This window comes from Caloenas nicobarica, chromosome 1, assembly GCF_036013445.1.
Source record: "Caloenas nicobarica isolate bCalNic1 chromosome 1, bCalNic1.hap1, whole genome shotgun sequence".
In the NCBI taxonomy this organism is placed as follows: domain Eukaryota; kingdom Metazoa; phylum Chordata; class Aves; order Columbiformes; family Columbidae; genus Caloenas; species Caloenas nicobarica.
The window spans coordinates 157,780,748-157,799,230 of record NC_088245.1 but is presented as its reverse complement, the minus strand read 5'-3'; the positions used below and the strand labels follow the sequence as shown (position 1 = coordinate 157,799,230).

General features: G+C 45.8%; 1 protein-coding gene across 2 annotated transcripts in view; it reads right to left on the bottom strand.

The window, feature by feature from the left end:
- Window positions 1-6,466, bottom strand: part of FGF14 (fibroblast growth factor 14) — a 412,364-nt gene extending 405,898 nt beyond the window's left edge. For both annotated transcript variants that reach the window (XM_065644038.1, XM_065644055.1), the window contains exon 1: window positions 6,259-6,466. In XM_065644038.1, coding sequence (XP_065500110.1) covers window positions 6,259-6,466 — 208 coding nt within the window. The remainder of the gene's footprint in view (window positions 1-6,258) is intronic.
- Between the last annotated feature and the right edge of the window lie 12,017 nt (window positions 6,467-18,483).

Below are 18,483 nucleotides of genomic sequence, written 5' to 3'. Positions count from 1 at the left end.
ACTTCTCAGTGCTGTCTCATCAGCAACTATTTATTTCCCTTGCTACTATTTAATGTGAGTGCTTCTAACAGTGTATGCTACAGATACACCAAACCTGCATTCCATTTACCCATTAAAAGCCTTTCAGTTAATGATTTTTGAGGTTTTGCCCTCAAAAAGATCCTCTTCAAAGTCAGCATGCTCCTGATTTGAATAACAACTTTGTTAGTTATTCACGCACTATGTACCTTTGCTGCAGAGTATATTAAAAAGAATATGCCACTTACATACATTTTGTTCGCTGTGGGCTCAGTCCGTCATAGTGCCAAATACCATCAGTTCCCTTTGCAATGATAATTTTCAGTACTTCTGGGTGGCTCAGAACCTCTAAGGATCCACTTCAAGAACATGATAAATAATTTTCTTAATATCCAGTCCAAAGATTAATATACTCCTTTAAGCACTTCATCACATGGTCTCCAATAAAAATATTTTCTTCCCAGTCGCTTTTTCTGTTCTGAAAGTTGACACATTGTGCAAGAAGCAGGCTCTTTCTGAACTAAACATGGCCCCCGTCCTGCAAAGTTTTTTTCCTACTGTATACAGTCTTTCTGTACAGTGGCAAATCGCTCTCAGGTACATTAATTGTACATCAAGCCTTGTGCTACACCACAGCATTTTTTTTACAACAGAGATTGCAAAATCTTGAGATCATTCAATGTTTTGTTACTCAGTAGGTTGTTCAGTAAACTAGTAATTTGTCTTTGAAAAGCTATCATTCACTGAAATGCGAAAAGCAAACAAAAGGACCAACAGCACACTTGTGCAATGTTCAGACATTGCCTGTGATTTTTAACAAGCAGGAAAGCAAGGCACAGGGAAGTAACGGTGCATCCAAAACCACAAAAGCCATCTGAAACAGAATTAGGTATAGCAACACAGCACCGCTCCCAGAGTAACAAGTTAATCCTTGACTGAATGAAACCTGCTCCAGTAGGACTCGGTACTCACAAGCACATTAGGCAAATGTCTCTAAATATGCGTTAGAGTTTAATTTGCACACAACCACTTCGTTTATCCAGCCACATTCTAGACTTGCAGTGTTTCATGCTACATGCTGAATGATTACACAAAAACTTCAGCAGTGGCCCCACCAACTATGGAATACCACCCCAGAGTCAGCGTAATGCCCTGCTTCTTTGGTTTTATGAAGTTCTATTGAAAAACTGGTCTTCCAGTTTCAAACAACTCTCTCCTTTCCAGATTGTATTTTTATAGCATTAACTGGACCAAAAATCTTTGCAAAGAGGCAAATTCTGTGTGTCTCAATCATTCCTTATGGAAAATTGAAGTCAATAGGAATTTTAACTCAAAATTAATACACTTAACATAAAGTAGGTAAGTAGAATAAACATCAAACTCAAATGAAAACTGCATAAACACAAATATTTAAAACAATGATATCTGTAAATGCATTTTTCATATCTTCCCTAAGCCTAAGTCATCCATTGTATATACTAATTAATTTATAAAGGGCCTATCATTAGCAGACATTGAACTAGGTGCAAGCATTTTATCACAGTAGGGAGATGCATGAGCAGGCATAAGTTTCACCCATTAACAAGTAGAATATGCAATTTAATTTGATCAAGAATAATTAAATTTGTATAAATTCAGGAAATGTATTCCATAGAGGGCAAAATTTCAGTAGGTGAGACACATGTAAATAGGCAATTTTACATTTGAGCAAGAGAAATACATCACAGCTTGATTAACAGTAGAGGAATGACGGTATTTAGGCAGTCAGAGCTGCTTTTCAGATCTACGTGCAAGAAACTTCAAGGACCTGATCCTGCAGCTCTTACAGAGGCAAAATATCCTTTGTCTTTTGGTGGGAGGTTTGTTTTTTATGAGTAAGAAGGTGGGGGGGGGGGGAGGTCTAAATTTTCTTAGAGTTCACATAAAGACACACACTATATATTTTATAGGCAGGACCCAAGCTGCTGCTTCAAACAGATCCAGTCTCGTAGAGCTGTGCCTGGAAACTTTTTCAAAATTATAAGCAACCATAAAAAAACAGTGACTATTTTCTGGAGGAGTTTAACAAGGGACTACACAGAGATCTCCGTTCAGCCACAGCCTGCATTTCAGATGCTCTTATTTTTAAAGAGGTTTTTGGTTTCAGACTGATATGGGATTGATACCAACAGAAACCAAATTCCTCTATCAGCAACATATTTATAGTAATGCCAATTTCCATCTACTCTCCTGTCAACACCTCTGACTGAGTTGGAGAGATGCCTCTCCTTGGAGGTAAATGGAGAGGAAACCTGATCCATTCTCTGCTGGGCTGCCACCAGGAGTGAAATGTGAATAGCAATTCCTGCCATAGGGGCATCTAGTACTCCAGCCAACTAACTCATCTCCCATGGGCACCCACCCTAACAGCTGCCATTTGGTAAAAAAAAATCTATTCACATTTGCTTCAAAAATACTCAGAGATACTCTCCTTCCCCATTTCCCCTCAAGCACCAAATCCTCCCCATGACTTAGCCATGTCCTAACAGAACATACCCAGTTTAGAGCTTTGGAGGGGAAGCCACCAGGATGGCATCTTATCATTGTAATCCCTGGCTCAGTCCTTATGGTCTCGAGCAATTTTTAATGCTTTGTGGGAAAAAGTCTCTTTTATCTCACACTTTGTGAAGTCCTCTCTGTGTGTATGACAAGCTGGAAGGGCAGAGTTAGATGGGAATAATTATAAGAGCAAGCGCGACCCAGGGAACCTAACACATTGCAAATATTTTCATGATGGACACGATGCTACAGATATGTGGGGGTTCATTACTCTTTCTACTATTAAACTCAAGAAATCTCAAAAAAAATTCAGTCGGTGCAAGCAAAGCCACACATCTTGATTCTCAAAGTTTTCCTCCTCATGAAGAAATGTAAAGAGGTAAATAGTTGCAGCAATCAAAGGCAGGTCCTCTTTCCAGGATTTCAAGTTTGTAACAAAGGGTTTTCAGCCAGCTGCATTTCTGTCATGGTTCAAGCAAAGCCTCCTGAAGCAACCCTGCCGGAGACTTGCATTTACCCACGCGGGCACCCCAACCCTCTCTGCCCCACTCTGCCCTCACTCCAGAGCTCTGGTTGGTGCCAGTAACCCCGGCAGGGCGAGCTGGGGCCCCTGGGGAAGGCAGAGGGGCCCCGGGAGGAGGTTGTCACACGGAGGGGAGAGCTGCAGGCAGAGGTGCAGAGGAAATACAAAGCAGAGAACATCTGGAAATGAGCCACCCAGCCCCATTTCTGGAAAAACACCAGCTGTCGAAAGGGACCAAAAAAAAAAAAAAAATGCAGCAGGCCGAAAATAACTAAATAAACTGAAATTACAGCCAACCTTAGCTGCCTAACCTGCTTGATTTTCTGCACAGTTGGATCAGCCGCAGCTGCTCGCTCATGCGGTGCCTTTTGAGACCAAAAAGACCAATAGCTCCTGAAAAGTTTAGCGGGCAAAGGGGGTCGGGGGAGGGCTGGAGGGAAAGGGGGAGGTACGTCCCCCTGCCGCAGCGGGGACAGGGCTCGCCGGCTCCGGCGGGCATCGGGCGAGTCAGAGCATCACGGCAGCGGCTCCCTGCTCTCCCCCGGGCGACCGCAGCCCGGATGGCTTTGATCTTCCCCCGGAGTAACAGCGCCTGTGGCCCGGCTACCAACTAATCCGGCCAAGCGGAGTGTTAGCCTGCCCGCACAGTTAGCCGCAGTTTATCGGGAGCGGGATGTCAGGATGGGGCATGCGGCTCGGCTGGGTTCGGCGACCCGGCTCCTCCGCCGGGATCACGTCGAACCGGAGCAGAGCGTCGCAAACTGTGCGCGGTGGAGAGCGAGAGCACGGATCTGGCCGGTGGGGACGGCAACCGCAAGCCCTCCACCTCGGCTCTCAGCTGTCCGGCCGCCCTGTGCCTCCCTGGCACCCGTGGCAGCGGGGGAATGCGACCCCCCAGCCCGTCTCTCCGGGGCTCTTTCCCTCGCCAGCTCTCCCCGCTTGCTCAGACCGGCTGCCCCTCCCCTGGCACCCCGTGGGCCGGCTCTGCTCTGCCCAGGCTGGGTGGCAGTGGCGGCGGGGTGCAGCGGAATTCCTGACACCAAAACCTACTCGTCCCGGGCACAGGGAGCAAGTGCGGCAAAGTCCATGGGGAGGAGGAAAGGGGGGTGTGTGCTGAGGGAGCCTGGCACTCCGCAGGACACGTCTCGGCTTCAGGGGCCGTTTCCTTACCAGCCTCCCCTCTGCAAGGAAAGGACACGGGCCTTTTTGGGGGGGCGGGGGTGTTATACGCCTGTTCTTCTCCCCTCCGGTATGCAAACTGAAAGGTCTAAAAACCACCATCTCCGCCAAGGCCCTTCCTCGGACCGTCGCCTCATCGCACCCCGGCGCTGGAGCCGGCCCTCCCGGGGGGGCGATGGGCAGCGGGCAGGGCCGGCAGTGCCACACCGCGGCTCCGCTCTCCCCCTGCGGTCACGGCGCCCGTATGCGGAGACCGGGCAGGGAGAGAGGGGGTGTCTCCAGGGGCTGCGAGAAGGTGGGCGGCTGTCCTGCCCCTGCCCGCCCCATCCCGCCGCGGGGGAGGCACATGGCTTGGAAGATGCCTCCGGCCGGGGGAGGCGGTTCGCTGCAGCGCCAAGGGGTGAATGAAGCAAAGGGCACTTCGCGGGAGGCTGAGCGCAGCCTCCGGCGGGGCATTTCGGTCTCTTTGGTATGCTGAGAAGTGGCTGCTCTTTGCTGCAGAGGCGGCGGCGGGGAGGAGAGGGGCGAGACAAGCTGGCAAACGGGAACGACATGGGGAGGGAAAAAATCCGCCGAGGTGTCCAGCACAACTCTTTGCACCGGCCTTGAGCTGGGCAAAGCAGCAGCCGGCAGTCCGGCTGCCGGGGCGGAGAAGGGTGCGGGCTGCTAGGGCTGCTGCTTGTTGATGTTGGGGTGTCAGAGAGGCAACGAGAGCCTATGATGTACTACACTGCAGTGCCAGCGTCAGGAGCCTCCTGCTCGGGAGCTGCCACTGCAGGGCAGCCGGCACACACACACGCACACCAGCGCACAGACACGGCATCCCTCCCCTCACAACCCGGGCTCCAGTGGCTCTCGCCTCCCCAGGCACGCAAGTGCTTGCAGACAACCTGCCGGCCGGGGGCAGTGAGCACGGCAGCGAGGGAGGAGGGGGACCAGAGCCCGGTGTGAGGGGGGCGGGGAGGGCCGGTATTTCCCCTGAAAACCTCCCGACCCCCCCGCCCGCCGAGCATCCCTTCTCGCCCACCTTGCTCGCCAAAGCGGCGGGCTTGGCCGCCCGGCCGCCCCGAGCAAGAGGGATGGGAGGGATGCAACAGCAGCAGTGTGACCCCCCGGGACCGGGCGGCCCGGAGCACCTGCATTTGCATTTCTTATGTAATGTACTGCAAGTTTCCCCCTCGGAGCCGGGCTGAACCGAAGCGCATGATCTTGGCTGCCAGGCAGACATGGAGATGCAGGCAGAGACACCGGCGTGTCCACAGAGGGTCATCCCGGCAGGGAGAGGCGGAGGAGACGCAGCCACTCAGGCGGTGCTGCTGCTGCTTGGCATAGGCGCCTGAGTTGCCGTCTGGGCACAAGCCCCAAGAAAGTGTCCACCCCCTTTCCTCAGCCCCCTTCCATCTTCCCGGCCTAAAGTGCCGGGGGGTGAGTGACAACAGGGAGCCCCCAGCCCGGGGGTGGGGGTGTCGGGCTTGACTTCAGAAAACCAAGTGAGGCGGGTGTGTGTGTGGGGCGGGGGGTGACATATTGCAAGCTAATCAGAAAGTGCTGTGCAGGACCTGAGCCCCGGCTCACTCACCCACCGCAGGTAGGGCCGGCTCACACCAGCACGGGAGACCCAGGCTCCTCTTCCCAAAACTGACTGGGGGTGTGCACGGGGGGCTCGCATCGGGGACGGAGGAGACGGGGGACTCTACCGGCCTCCCCTCAAAAAGGGTAGCGATAATAAAAGTTTCCTCCTTGGAAACAGCACATAGAAACTAGGAAATGCAGGCTGGGCTAGGGTCGCCTTTGATTTTTTTTTTTTCTTTTCCGTGGTGACAGTGGCTGAACCTAATCCAAACCGCTTCTTGCTTATTCATACACGTATGCACATGCATGTCCGTGCTGGCCTCGTTATATTTCCCCCTTCTCCCCTCAGCAGGATTGCAGATCTACCTCGGCGAGCAACAGACAGGATAGCATAAAAGAAAAACAACGCAGTGCAATGGATTGCTTACCAGTTTGGTTCTTGTTTTTCTTAAGACTCTTGCCACAAAGACACTGCAGCATATGCGATCCTTTGCTGAAAATGTTCCAAAGAAACCACATTGATTTGGGCGAAAAGCAATCCAGCAGCTTATACACCCTGAGAAAGAAGAGATCCTTGTGGTTGCATAATAATAAATTGAGACCAGTTCTCCTGAAGCGGGGCACCAGTTTTATCATAGAAAAAATTATTATATTCCGATCTTCTCCCAGTTTTTTTTCCTCACGTGGTATATTTCTTTGAGACTTTTCAACGGATGCTTTTTTTCAGCCAGGCTGAATGGTTATTCCCTCTAGATCAACATTGGATTATAACCAAAAGCGTGGAGAGAAAATAAAAGAAATCCCTTTTTTTCAGCGTGAAGCCAAACGAAAAGTAAGGTAGTGAAATCCCAGCCGAGGCCAAAACCTCATCAGAGACACCGGCAAAACGCGGAAGAAAGATCCCCCGAGAGAAAACCATAGCCTGGGTACTTGACTGCTAGGAGGATGGGTGGATCTGCAGAACAAAAGCCACGGCAGGATCCATCCTACTGAACGACTGCCATTGTGCAGCCCCGCGGCGGGAGAGGAGCGCACCACCAGCACCCGGCCAAGCCCGGCTGAGCCGCAGACACCGCTGCCGGCCGCGGGCGCGGACCCCGCCCGCAGCCCCCGCCGATGCCCCGCAGTCCCCGCCGCCGCCGCCGCCGCCCCGCGACGCCGCCCGCCCTCGCCCGCGCGGGCCGATCGCCTCCCGGCCCCGGCTGCCGCTGCGCCCCGCACCGCCGCGCAGGAGGCAGCACCCCCGCCCCGCGCCGCCCCGCGCCGCCCGCCGCAGCCTCGGCGCCCAGTCGCCGGCGGGCGCCGGGGGAGGAGGAGCCGCCGAGCCCCGCCGGCCCCGAGCGCCGTCACGTACCCACGTGCGGCCCGGCACGGCTCGGCCCGGCCCGGCACGGCTCGGCCCGGCCCGGCACGGCGCCGCCCGCCGCGGGGGCACAGGTGGGCTGCTCTAAAGCCGCCCCGCGGGGGACGCACGGGCCGCTGCGCCCCCACCATGTGCCATGACCCCTTGAAATCTGCCCCTTCCCCACGGCTGGCTTTCGCCCGTCTCTGTCACGCCGTGGTCTCGAAGAGCACGAATGGCCAACACAGCCACGGGCTGCGTAAATCAACCTGGAAAAGGGGTTTCTGGATGCTCTGCCTGCTGGCGTGGTACCTAAAAAGTGTTCTGGTGAGGCCCGGGGATTGCCCCAGCAGAGGAAAGCGCCGTCTTTTTCATGTTAGGATGATGCCACACACGGTGGAGTCCTGAGCCATGACTGGGGTCCCCAAGCACGACAGATAACTACAGAGGCAATGCTAAAATAACCTTACAAAGCACCTGCTGCACAGTGGAGTTGAGAGGTCCACAGGCAGACGGAGCAGCTCCTGAGCGGTGTCACTCACTGCTCTCCACAGTCCCACCCAGGAGCACTGCCCTTTCTCCAGTCCTCCCCAGCCTCTGCGGGAGGGCTGCGCCGACCAAGCCCGAAGAAAGTGCACCCATGTATGGCAGTGGCAGCACTGGGAGAGCTGGGAGCTGATGCCCATGTTCCCGCTCTCCCCTTTAGGTGCTCTGCTGGACTGTGTGGGTACTGGCAGGTGTTGGAAGTGATGGGACACAGAACATGAATAAATGAGGGAAAAAAGGAAGTAGTAGAAAGCAGCTGCTGAAAAGAACGTGGAAGGAGAAAACAGAGGTGGTAGAAATGTGACAGTAAATAGTTCACTCTCCTCTCCTGCTCTGTCTTTCATTGCCAAAGTCGCCTATATCCACCTTCATGATCATCTTTACCCCTTTGGACAAAGGTCCATTCTTTGACCATTACCTTTTTTCCCAGCAGGAGAGTAAAAAATAGAAGTACCAGGACACTGGTTTCACTTACGACATTTCTATTTGCATTCATTCAGACATGGTCAGAGGTTGGTGTTTTCTCCTGAAGCCATGGAAGCCGCTGCTGCTCCAGGAAGTGTGAGGCTAAAGTATGAAAAATGTGGAGGTTTGCGTGTGTGCTTTTCCTGCCCTGCCAGGATGTCTGTCTGGTTAGCAGTGTCTGGGAAACTCTTACAGTAAACATTTGGTCAGCACACCAACAAAAGCACTGGGAATGGAAAATTTTCCAATAGTTTTAATTTCAGTGAGATTCTGGATTTATGCATACAGATGAACTGCTTGGTTGTCAGATCCTCGTCTACATGATATTTAAACCTCATTACCCTGTTTTACAGAGGTGAAGAGTGACGCTCAAGAATGAAGGGCTATATTGCGAGGAGTGGCCCATAGAGTTTGCAGAACGTTATGTGTGGGGGTAGATGCCTACCTCTCAGCACCCAAGTTTGCAAAAATATAAATAAGCAAAACTTGATGGATAAAATTTAAGAAAGTTTAGAAAGAGAGTGAGGCAAAGGCCAGAGAATAAGTTAATGCTAAGAAGCGGCTTGGTCCCTTGTCCCATCCCCTCAGCTGTGCTGCCTGTTCAGCTAACGAGCTGTCCCTCCTGGCCTGCAGACGTTACACTGGCCACTGGGAAGACGAGCTGGCTCAGCCACCTTGCAGCCAGCTGGCTGGGAGTTCACAGCAGCCCGAGTGCTATTCATGGTAGCTCATATGTCACAGCTCCCTGCAAACATAAAATTGATCTAGAGTCTTCCCAAAATATCTGAGGTCTGTGTCTATCTTCCCTTGACCACAAAAGCCAACATTATATAGCTGGGAACAGTTTGTGATCTGCAGAAAACAAAAAGTCATTGACAAGCTTTCCACCCAAGTGATTGGTTTATTTACTTCCCTCAGCCTAGCATGCAACTCCTTGCTTTTTAAATGAAAGTAAAACTTCTCTTTAGCATCTCATCGTCATTCAGATGTCAGGAGTTGTGGCTAAAGAACTGAAGGGGTCTGGTTCTGATGGTGATACATGATTTGATGTGTGATTTAAGGTTTACCAGAGCTGTAACAGAAACAGAAACTCCTTATCTCAACTCAGAAAACTAACATTCACCTTGCCTGTCTGATAACTTAATGCCCTTCAGGAGGTCCCCAAAACATGGCAGGACTGCAGAGGAATACCTGAGCAAGGGCAAAATTTCTTCAGAATTCATCTTTATGCAAAGTCAAAGACATGAGAAGATTAGCCTTTTGAAAGAAGTGTTGACCTAATGTGGAAAAAAAAGGAGGAAGTCTTTTCTTCTCAGGTGAAACATGCAACAACCTTAAAAAGCCCAAACATATACTTAGACCTATTTAGCCTAAGTATAAATTATCCTTTTGAACACTTTAATTAATTTATATATGGCCTATCATTAGCTGACACTGAACAGAGTGTAAGCATTTTAGCACAGTAGGAAGATTCATTAAGAAAAATAAATTTCATACTTTACTGCAAACAAAGTGCAAGTGATTAAATCAAAAAATGACCTGGACAAAGAGAAGGAAACATTTTCTCAAGGATTCTTATCTGTCTTAGGACCGTGGAATAAGATGACTTTACTTGAAGAGGGAAATCCACAGACAAGGTGGGCAGATCTGTGGAAGAAAATGTCATTTACATAGCCCTTCTAAGTCAAGAGAAATGAAAAACCAAGAAGTGGTATTTGGTTCAGCTCTTCCTCCAACAATTTTGGGTTTCCACTTAGGCGAAAGGGAGAAAGCAGCGGTGGAGAGTTCTGATCACTCAGGCTGTACCAAGAAGACCTCTGGTTGATAGAGGCTATTGCAGGTCTCGGAGAGAAGAACATAACCATATGGAAGTCCTCTTGGTTTTACAGCAGATCACCAAGAGTCCCTGTCTTCTGGATCAGAAAAAAGAACTCATTACGTAGGGACTCCATGTGGGACTCCAAGATGATGGTGCCAGAGGACCCAAATTCCAGGCAACCCATCCTCATGGGGTGGTGGCATCAGCGGCCTCATTTTCATGTGAGGAAAATTAAACAAAGCCTTGCTCTTCAAGTCCTTTGAGAATAGAGAGAGTTTTCACAAGATGTCAAAGCACACCTACCATATAAGCAGCTTGTGTATTAATCAGTAAGATTGTGGACTGAATAAACCCCTCAACCCAAAGTTTTGGTAGACATTGATTGCAAGAGTAAATTAGACAAGGTTAGCTGTTTACACATCACCCGTAAATGCCTTTGTTTTCTAAAATACAGAGCCTGCAAAATTCCCATAAATTCTAGAAAATACAGAGAAAGTAGCTACTATTTAGTAAGACTGAGCCTGCAGAACAAGACATCTAGGTGTCTACCTGTGAACTACATAGTTATATTCCATTATAGAGCATTAAGATCTGCAACTTGATTTGGCTCTCTAACTTAGACACCTAGAGCCATCTGAGACTTCCTAGGATATCTTGCAACATAAGGCATGGCAGAGGTGATTCTGGATCTATGGGAGGCCCAGGCCCTTATGTAGCTGGCAGGTGGAGACCACATTGTACATCCTAGAGCGTCTCAGGACAGTGATGGCTATTTATGTGTAGGCAACTGTATAGAGCTCCTAAATCCCTATTGATTACACTGGAGTTTAGATACTCACGTCACAGGTTTGCATAAATACAGATAATTCAGTTTAGGCATCTTACCCACAACTTATATTTCAAACTAAATGTCTGTAGCTCTAGACTCTTGCCATCCTTGGAGACAGCTAGTTCTGAAACCCTCTTCATCTCTTCTGTACTGGGAGTAGTGTTTAAAGGAGTAGATGAGGCTGAACTCTTCATCATACTTCATGGTACTTTTTTTTATTATTCCACAGAGAGAACATCAGAAAGAAGTGCTCAAGTACCAAATGCAATGGAAACAAAGGGATCCAGCCTTTTTGGAAATGTCACCTTGCTCCTAGTGGGAAAGGGAAGAAAGAGGGATTGACATTCTCCCTCAATTTAGAATACGGTCTGTTACCCTGTTTTGGACTGGAAGCACAATGAAATGCTTTACAAGGAGGTGCCAAGATCACCTTACTAAACAATTTGTTGCTATTAACACAGTAATGCCAAAGACCTTTAGTCAGGGATCAAGATCTTGGCATGCTGGGCCTGGTAAAATGCAAAAGGCTGTGCCTGGACTCAATCTGTCTTTACAGGAAAGAATAAAAGATCTAAGTTCGAAGAAACAGCCAGGTTGAGACAGCTCAGATATCATCCCACATTAGATGAAATGTAATTTATTCATCAATCTGTAAAAAACATGAGATATTCACAGAAGCACAGAAATGGTCCTGCATGCCACAACTGTATGAACATCTCCCCTGACAAATGTGAGGTCCAGTGGCCATAAACATGTATCAGTCCACGTGTATCACCCTGGCTTTTTGCAAGGGAGAAGCTAAATGCAGAGCACAGAGTCAGCAGAGTGACATACGGTGCGGGAGGGACCTGTGTAAGTTTGCATGTATGATTTGTCCTCTGGAAACCTATTAAAATTCCCTCCATCAGACTTGGGGAGATGTGCCTGAGCACGCTGTGATGGTCATGTTTACCTCTACCTAACTTAGGGCAACCAGATGGCAGTGACTGCCTGTAAGGCACTTGGCAGGGGTTAAAGGCAGGTGAGGGATTTACAGATTAAGCTTTTCTGGCTGGAGCCACCTCCTGGCTGTGCTGTTGGGGGCTGCCCGGGTACCAACTCCAGCCAGCTTCAGCACAGGGCCTGGCTCAGCTAATCCAAATGTCAGGAAGCAGAGCCCTGGCCGCACCACGACATATGGCAGCTGTAAAGCACTGTGCTTATGGCAGAGGGATGGGCAACATCCCTGTTTAAATTGCAAGGCTGATACTGCAGTGTTTTTGCTCTGCGGAAATGCAAGTCAGTCATTGCAGAGACCACAGCCTGTAGGAAACTTGAGATCATTGTTGTCAAACAAACAAAGCACAGCTAAGGGTACTAGAGCAGAAAGCATTGATTTTTAAACAAACCTGATCCCAGCACCGCTTTCAAATGCAGATTGTACCTCATTTATTTCCCTTCAATAATAGTTTTGTGAAGTGCAACAGCATGTACTACAGGGCAGAAGGTAGTAATTTGAGAAATATAAAAGCATTGAAGAAGCACTTACAGTAAAGATAAAACAAATATACAGCAAGAAACATCTTAAGGAGTTAAGGGCAATGGCATTGAAGAAGCAATTAACTATGAATCTAAGCAAATATTGTAGATTTTAGAACAGAGGAAAGACTTAAAAATAGCTCAGTCTAAGTTGTTTAGGTGGCACAATGGTTTGGTATCTGTAGTTGCTTGATTTAATTTCAGATATGCATAATAGCTATGGAGACTGACTAGTGAAACTTTTATAGTTCTTAAAGCGTAAGACATTTGTGTTACAGCTCTGTGGCTAAATTAAAAACTATGTAAGTGAAGGACAGCCAAATGCTTCAAGTGGTTTACGTGGAACAAAATAATTCTGCTTTGGCAGGGCTTCTGAAAAGCTTTTACATTTGTGTCTCGGTTTATATTTATTCTATTTGAAAGATGTGAAAAAATTAAACTGTTAGGGAAAGAAGAAGATAGCATGGTGTTTTGTCACTGACCTGAGCAATAGCAGTAATGAAGTCTCTGAAAGATCCTTAGAATAGAAAACCAGCAAACACTGATGAAAGCATAAGCAAAGCATGATATGTTATGCTTCATGATATGATCCAGCAAGGAAGCATAAAATATACGTTGAACTAAATGAGCGCATAATTGATATAGAAAGCAGGGACTCAGTTCCTGGTGAGATAAAGAGAAGTACGGTGGTGACAAGCTAGAACACGTGTTTGCAGACTGTTTATATTTGCCCTGCTGCCATTTAGCAGAGCACCGTAAGGCAGCAGGTGCACCAATTAAAGTGGTGGCACAAAAGGTGGTGCAATGGGCTGCCAAGCTATTTAAACAAATCACAGTGAAATGTGTAGACAATGCAGCACTGTGAACATGAGGACATATCACCAAAGAACAGCAGAAATCTGTTTGCCATCAAAGCAGAGCAAGAGGATTTGCAAACATGTACCTGCTGGACACAGAGGACTTTTTTCCTCAAGTGAAGTATTTTTATCTGCAGGATTTTCATACTAACACATATGTTCTCTGAAACAATAATCATTATCCACAGGAGGAAATCAGAGTCCCCCAAAGGAAGAGAATTCAAACCATTCAAAACCTAAATCAAATGCATGTGTTTTCCCTTAGAATAAATTATTTTCAGGTTTGGTTTGTTGTGTAATATATCCAACTCGGCCACCAATAACAAACTGTCATCAGATAAACAGTGATCTTCTAACAGGTAAGTAAGAAATAGTTGGAGATACAAGTCCACTCACTTATCTAGTTGCCTAACACGGGAACTGATCTTACTGAAATTGTGGCCACAGGAGGCAAGAGGGGAAATCCAGTCTGCTCTACCTGAGTATCTTTATCTTACCATTTATTATGCAGAGAACTGAATCCCGTCTATTCACACAATTAGCCAGTGGCTGAAGTTGTAGACCTGTAAGTGAGAGACTCTCTTCAGCCTAAAGAGAGTGATTATCTAGTCACTAGATTCTATTATTGCCATTAGCTTTAACTACAGTCCAATATAGCAAAGCAGACATGGGCCAGGCATTAGATCTCTCCACCTATCTGAAGGTCTTTGGCCCCTACAGGAGATTCAGGCTTTGTCTTTCCTGACATGTCCACAAACATGTCAAGCTCAGGAGAGAGCTGGGGTAGATTCTTATTTCTTCCTTTACTTTTTTTCTGGCACATTGCAGGGACTTGTAGATTGTCCCAAGTTAGGTACAAATGAAGAGAATGTTTAAGTAGCCTGATGGAAAACCATGTTGCTGTATTTCTCTAATATGGACTTTAAAAGGATGCGGTCACCACAGCACTGTCTCTCCAGATGTGAGGGAAGGAAGAGCTGTGTCCAGCACAGGGAGATGGACAAAATACCAATGGGCAAAGGAAAACATGGTATTAAACATAACCGAGCAAGCAGGTAAGGAGCCTTCCCTGTCATTTTCCAGCTCATGAAAAGGACTGATCCCTTCAGCAGCAGGTCACGTCCTTAAATGCAGAACTGTACTGGAGAGCTGGTAGAGGCCCCTCATTCAGGAGAGGAAGACACAAAACTTGTGAATGCTCTGTACAAATTTGTCATTGTAAGGAAAAAAGGAGATGTTTTTGTTCCATTCCCAGCACAGTCTCTGAGACTGTCCTTCCTGGCATCAGCATAATCAGCAATAAGAAATTTCTATGCATATTTTTTCATGAGTGTTAGGACAAAAAGTAAAAGAAACATCTGCTGAATTGCTTGCTGGAAGAAGTTATTGACACTACTCTTCTCCATTCTTTTCATGTCTAATGTTAGGAGGTGCAGCCCAACCATTACAGATATTTAGGTATTATTTCCCACTTTGAGGACTTGACACAATGTCATAATGCTAAGGTCACTGACTGAAGCTTTTTCTCTCTTGCATACTATGTATATGTCAGATACTATGAAACAATAACTTTTGAATAGCCCAGGTAAATAAAACAAAAGCAGTTACAGAAATTAAAGAGCTTAGTAAACAGAGGCAGTGCCAGGACTTCTTGCTTTATTTTCAGTGAGATCATGCCAGATTTCATTATCACTAAGCATTTCCACAACACAAGTCATCAAGAAGAACAAAGACACTTATTCTTTTTTTTTTCCCTGTCCATAAAAGTAGCCAAGGCTTGCTTACCCAAGAGAACAAATTCAGATCTAGCTTGAGTACCTTGATAGACAATTTGCTGTGCCCTTGAGACACAACTGAGTTTTGGATATCTGTCCTCCCAGGTGATCTACTTTTTATTTTCTTCCTATCTAAACAAAGAGAAAGCTTTTTTTTGGTAAAGACCACACCAGGAAAACTATCCCTTCTTTAGTTCCAAAGCAGTGCTTTCTGGTTCAGAAAACTGTATAAGTTTTCTACATGCTCTGGTTTTGATAGCTTATTAACATATAAGTATTGCTGAAGACATCTGTAATAGGACTTTTTTTTTTTTTTACATCTAGGTATGCAATTATTTTACAATGGATGTATGAAGTGACTATTCAAGACTGAATTCAAATTTTGGTGCCTGATGACAGTCATAGCGAGTGGATTTCAGGTCCCAGTTAAAAAGACCTAAATGCAAGATGTCTATGTGTATTTGCACATACTCTATATTTCTGTGTGTGAGATAACTGTTTCTGTTCCCAAGGTAGTCAATGAGGTTTCTTCAGCACAGTGAATGCACTCTAAAGAAGAGCAGGCTTTAGTCTAGAGTTTTTCTGCTCACCTCAAAACAGACACCAGGTCAGCTTTGCATCAGGTCAGCTGAAAACCACTACTTTACTGACTAACTTTCCGTGATAGAGATTACATTTGAGGCCTTAATCTGCAAGTTGAATCCAATCCTTTATTAAATCCGGGTGATATGCCAATACACAGGAAGTGAAAACTAGGGGCAATTTGAAAAATTAGCATACTTACAATAAAGTGAATAAAATAGTAGGTAGTTCAGACATCTACTGGTAAAACATGCCCTGTGTCTGGACATGCTGGTTTCTGCACGTGCAAGTTAAGCTACATGGGTTTAACTTTCTACTATGATCACCACCCACATAAACAGCTTGATCTTCTGAGGTGCTGAGTATTCATACTTTCTGGAGCCAAGAAAGGCTGCAACAGTACATCGAATCTGAAAATTGGGACATTTATTTAGATTGGTATGTGGCAATGTTGATTTAAATACCCAGCTTGAAAATGTTGGCCACAGCTTCTCCAGTGAGGAAAGCAAGCAGTACCATACCATGGCCAGTGAAAGGCTCTGTATCTGGTCCTACAATTATTATTCCTTGTTCTTCTAGTTAACATGTTCTTCCGGTAATATCTTTGCTTTTTTCTAGTTTTTTCCCCTTTAGGTTCTGGCATCGTGTGTTGCTGACTGATATCAGTGATGGCCTCTCTTTTACCCTTTTGGCATTTCCAGGTTTTTTCTCAAATACTGTCATTCTTGATGGCAGAGATTTGCACCACACAGGAAGTCATGTCCTCCCTTGTCTTTCTCCTTGTGCTGTCATGTATACAAAGAGTTGGAAATTATTGGATAAGTCAAGACCTCTGAGTTATCATTTTGTTACATTTATTCTGCTGAGATGTGACTGTACAAGCAGTGTGACCACAGAGCAATGGAAGACAAAGCTTTTCCAAAGGCTTTTGCTGTCTCCATTTACACTCAGACTCCTTTATTGTCACTCTAATGTATGAAAGGTTTTAATCTGGAAGGAATTTACAGTTGCACTCACTCTGACATCTTGTATTCTGCAAGAATAAAGTAGCGAGACCTATCTATGGATGGGAATTGTGCCTGAAGTAATGTTTTGGCAATATTTTTTTGAAAAACAAGGATCCGGAATAGATTGGGGTTTTTTCTATACTAACAAAAAAATTAGCAACTCCAATAAAGATAGTGAAGGCAAAATAAACGCAATCTTGCCTTAGGATGAGAGGTGCTAAATTACACATATAACTTCTTTCTTCAGATCTTTCTCTTCACATTAGTATCTAGTGGATGCTTGTGCTGAAAAAACTGTTAATCTAGAATAGCTTTCTAAACTACTTTTGGGTTTTTACAAAGGAAAACTATTCACTATGAGACGTTCACATTTTTTTCCGTATTTTTTCCCCGTGAGAATGATTAGTTTCAGGTCTGATCTGGGCAACTCACCAGCTCTTCAGCTACATTAACATGTTAATTTTTGAGTAGCCACTTGTACTGCACAGAGTTTGCACAGTCATCATCAGACATATTCCAGTTAAAGGCTTTACTTGGTACTTGGAGCATGGGCCTTAGAGGTAACAATCTACTATTTAGTAAGTTAAACACACAGTGATGTACTTTTGTTCTGCAAATGAATGAGAATGTATCGTAAATAATAAATTACAAGAGAGACTGACTATGTTTCTACTGCACATCTTAGATCTTGCATTTATATTACACTAAATGACTACTCAGTGGCTTGTGTCATGGTAGTGTAGAAGAAGGTACATTAAAATTAGGTGTGTTAAAATGAGCGTACCATTGGAAAACAAAGACCAAGTTTGTTTCCCATCTGCATTGCTGATAATCCAGAGTAACTGTCAAATCACTGGAGTTGCTATTCATTATTAGAGATACAAAAATGAGCAGAGGATGGCTTAGAATAATGGTCTATTCATCCTCTATGGAGACAACTGAGCCATTCTGCTATTATTTTTTAAATAAAAAGGGACCGCTCAAAGGCACCATTTAGTTAGTTCTCATTTAAGAGAGAAAGCAAAAAAGCTTTTAAAAAAAACCCCAGAATTAAAGCTATTTGTTTTAACTCCATTACCCATCTGAAGTCATATCTAGAGTAGCAAAACCAAGAATTCCAGAAATCAGCTTGATGAAAGTTAATACAGGTTCAGATATCACAGGAGTTGCAGAAATTCTGCTGTCAGTTCTTCAGCTAAGGCTCATTTTCACACAGAATGATGCCAAGACAAGGCTTGCAGAAGTCATTGAAGAATGAATAGATAACTGGTTACATTAATAAATCCTACCTCCAACATGTATTAGGTTTCAATGGAGTTCTAGAGAGAATCCAACTCATGGAAGCTGGCAAGGATGAAAATACTGCTGTAGAAAACTAGGCAAAGCAGAAAACAGTTGCACTCTTCAATAAATATCTTAAGATACAGCATTTTTGGAATATGTACCTAATATATTCTGAATCCAGTCCCAGTGCTGCCTGAATCTGGAGGGAATATTTTCTATGCTTTCCCTTCTGCAGTGGTAGAGGCTGGAGGAGCATCTGCTGAGAATGAGACCACAGGAAGTAAGAGACATGTATAGATATCTAGACATCTAGGGTCTCACTATCCCTGGAATGTATTGGACTTACACAGAGAAAAGTTAACAGTCAGAACAGGCTGATTCGAGAGTTATAATATTCTGGTTTATGCTAATCTCTTTTTACATCATTTATAAATTCTCATGGGATCACAGAATGATGTAGAGAGCTCTACACATATGGGAAAATCAGATTTTACTTCATTAATAAGTACCTTTCTTCATAACCCTTTATTACAAAGAAATAAAATGTCATTAGAACTGATGAGAGATCAAGGAAAAAAAAAGAATACAGAGCCCCTGCTGCAGTGTACCATGCCAGCAAGGAGTGCCCA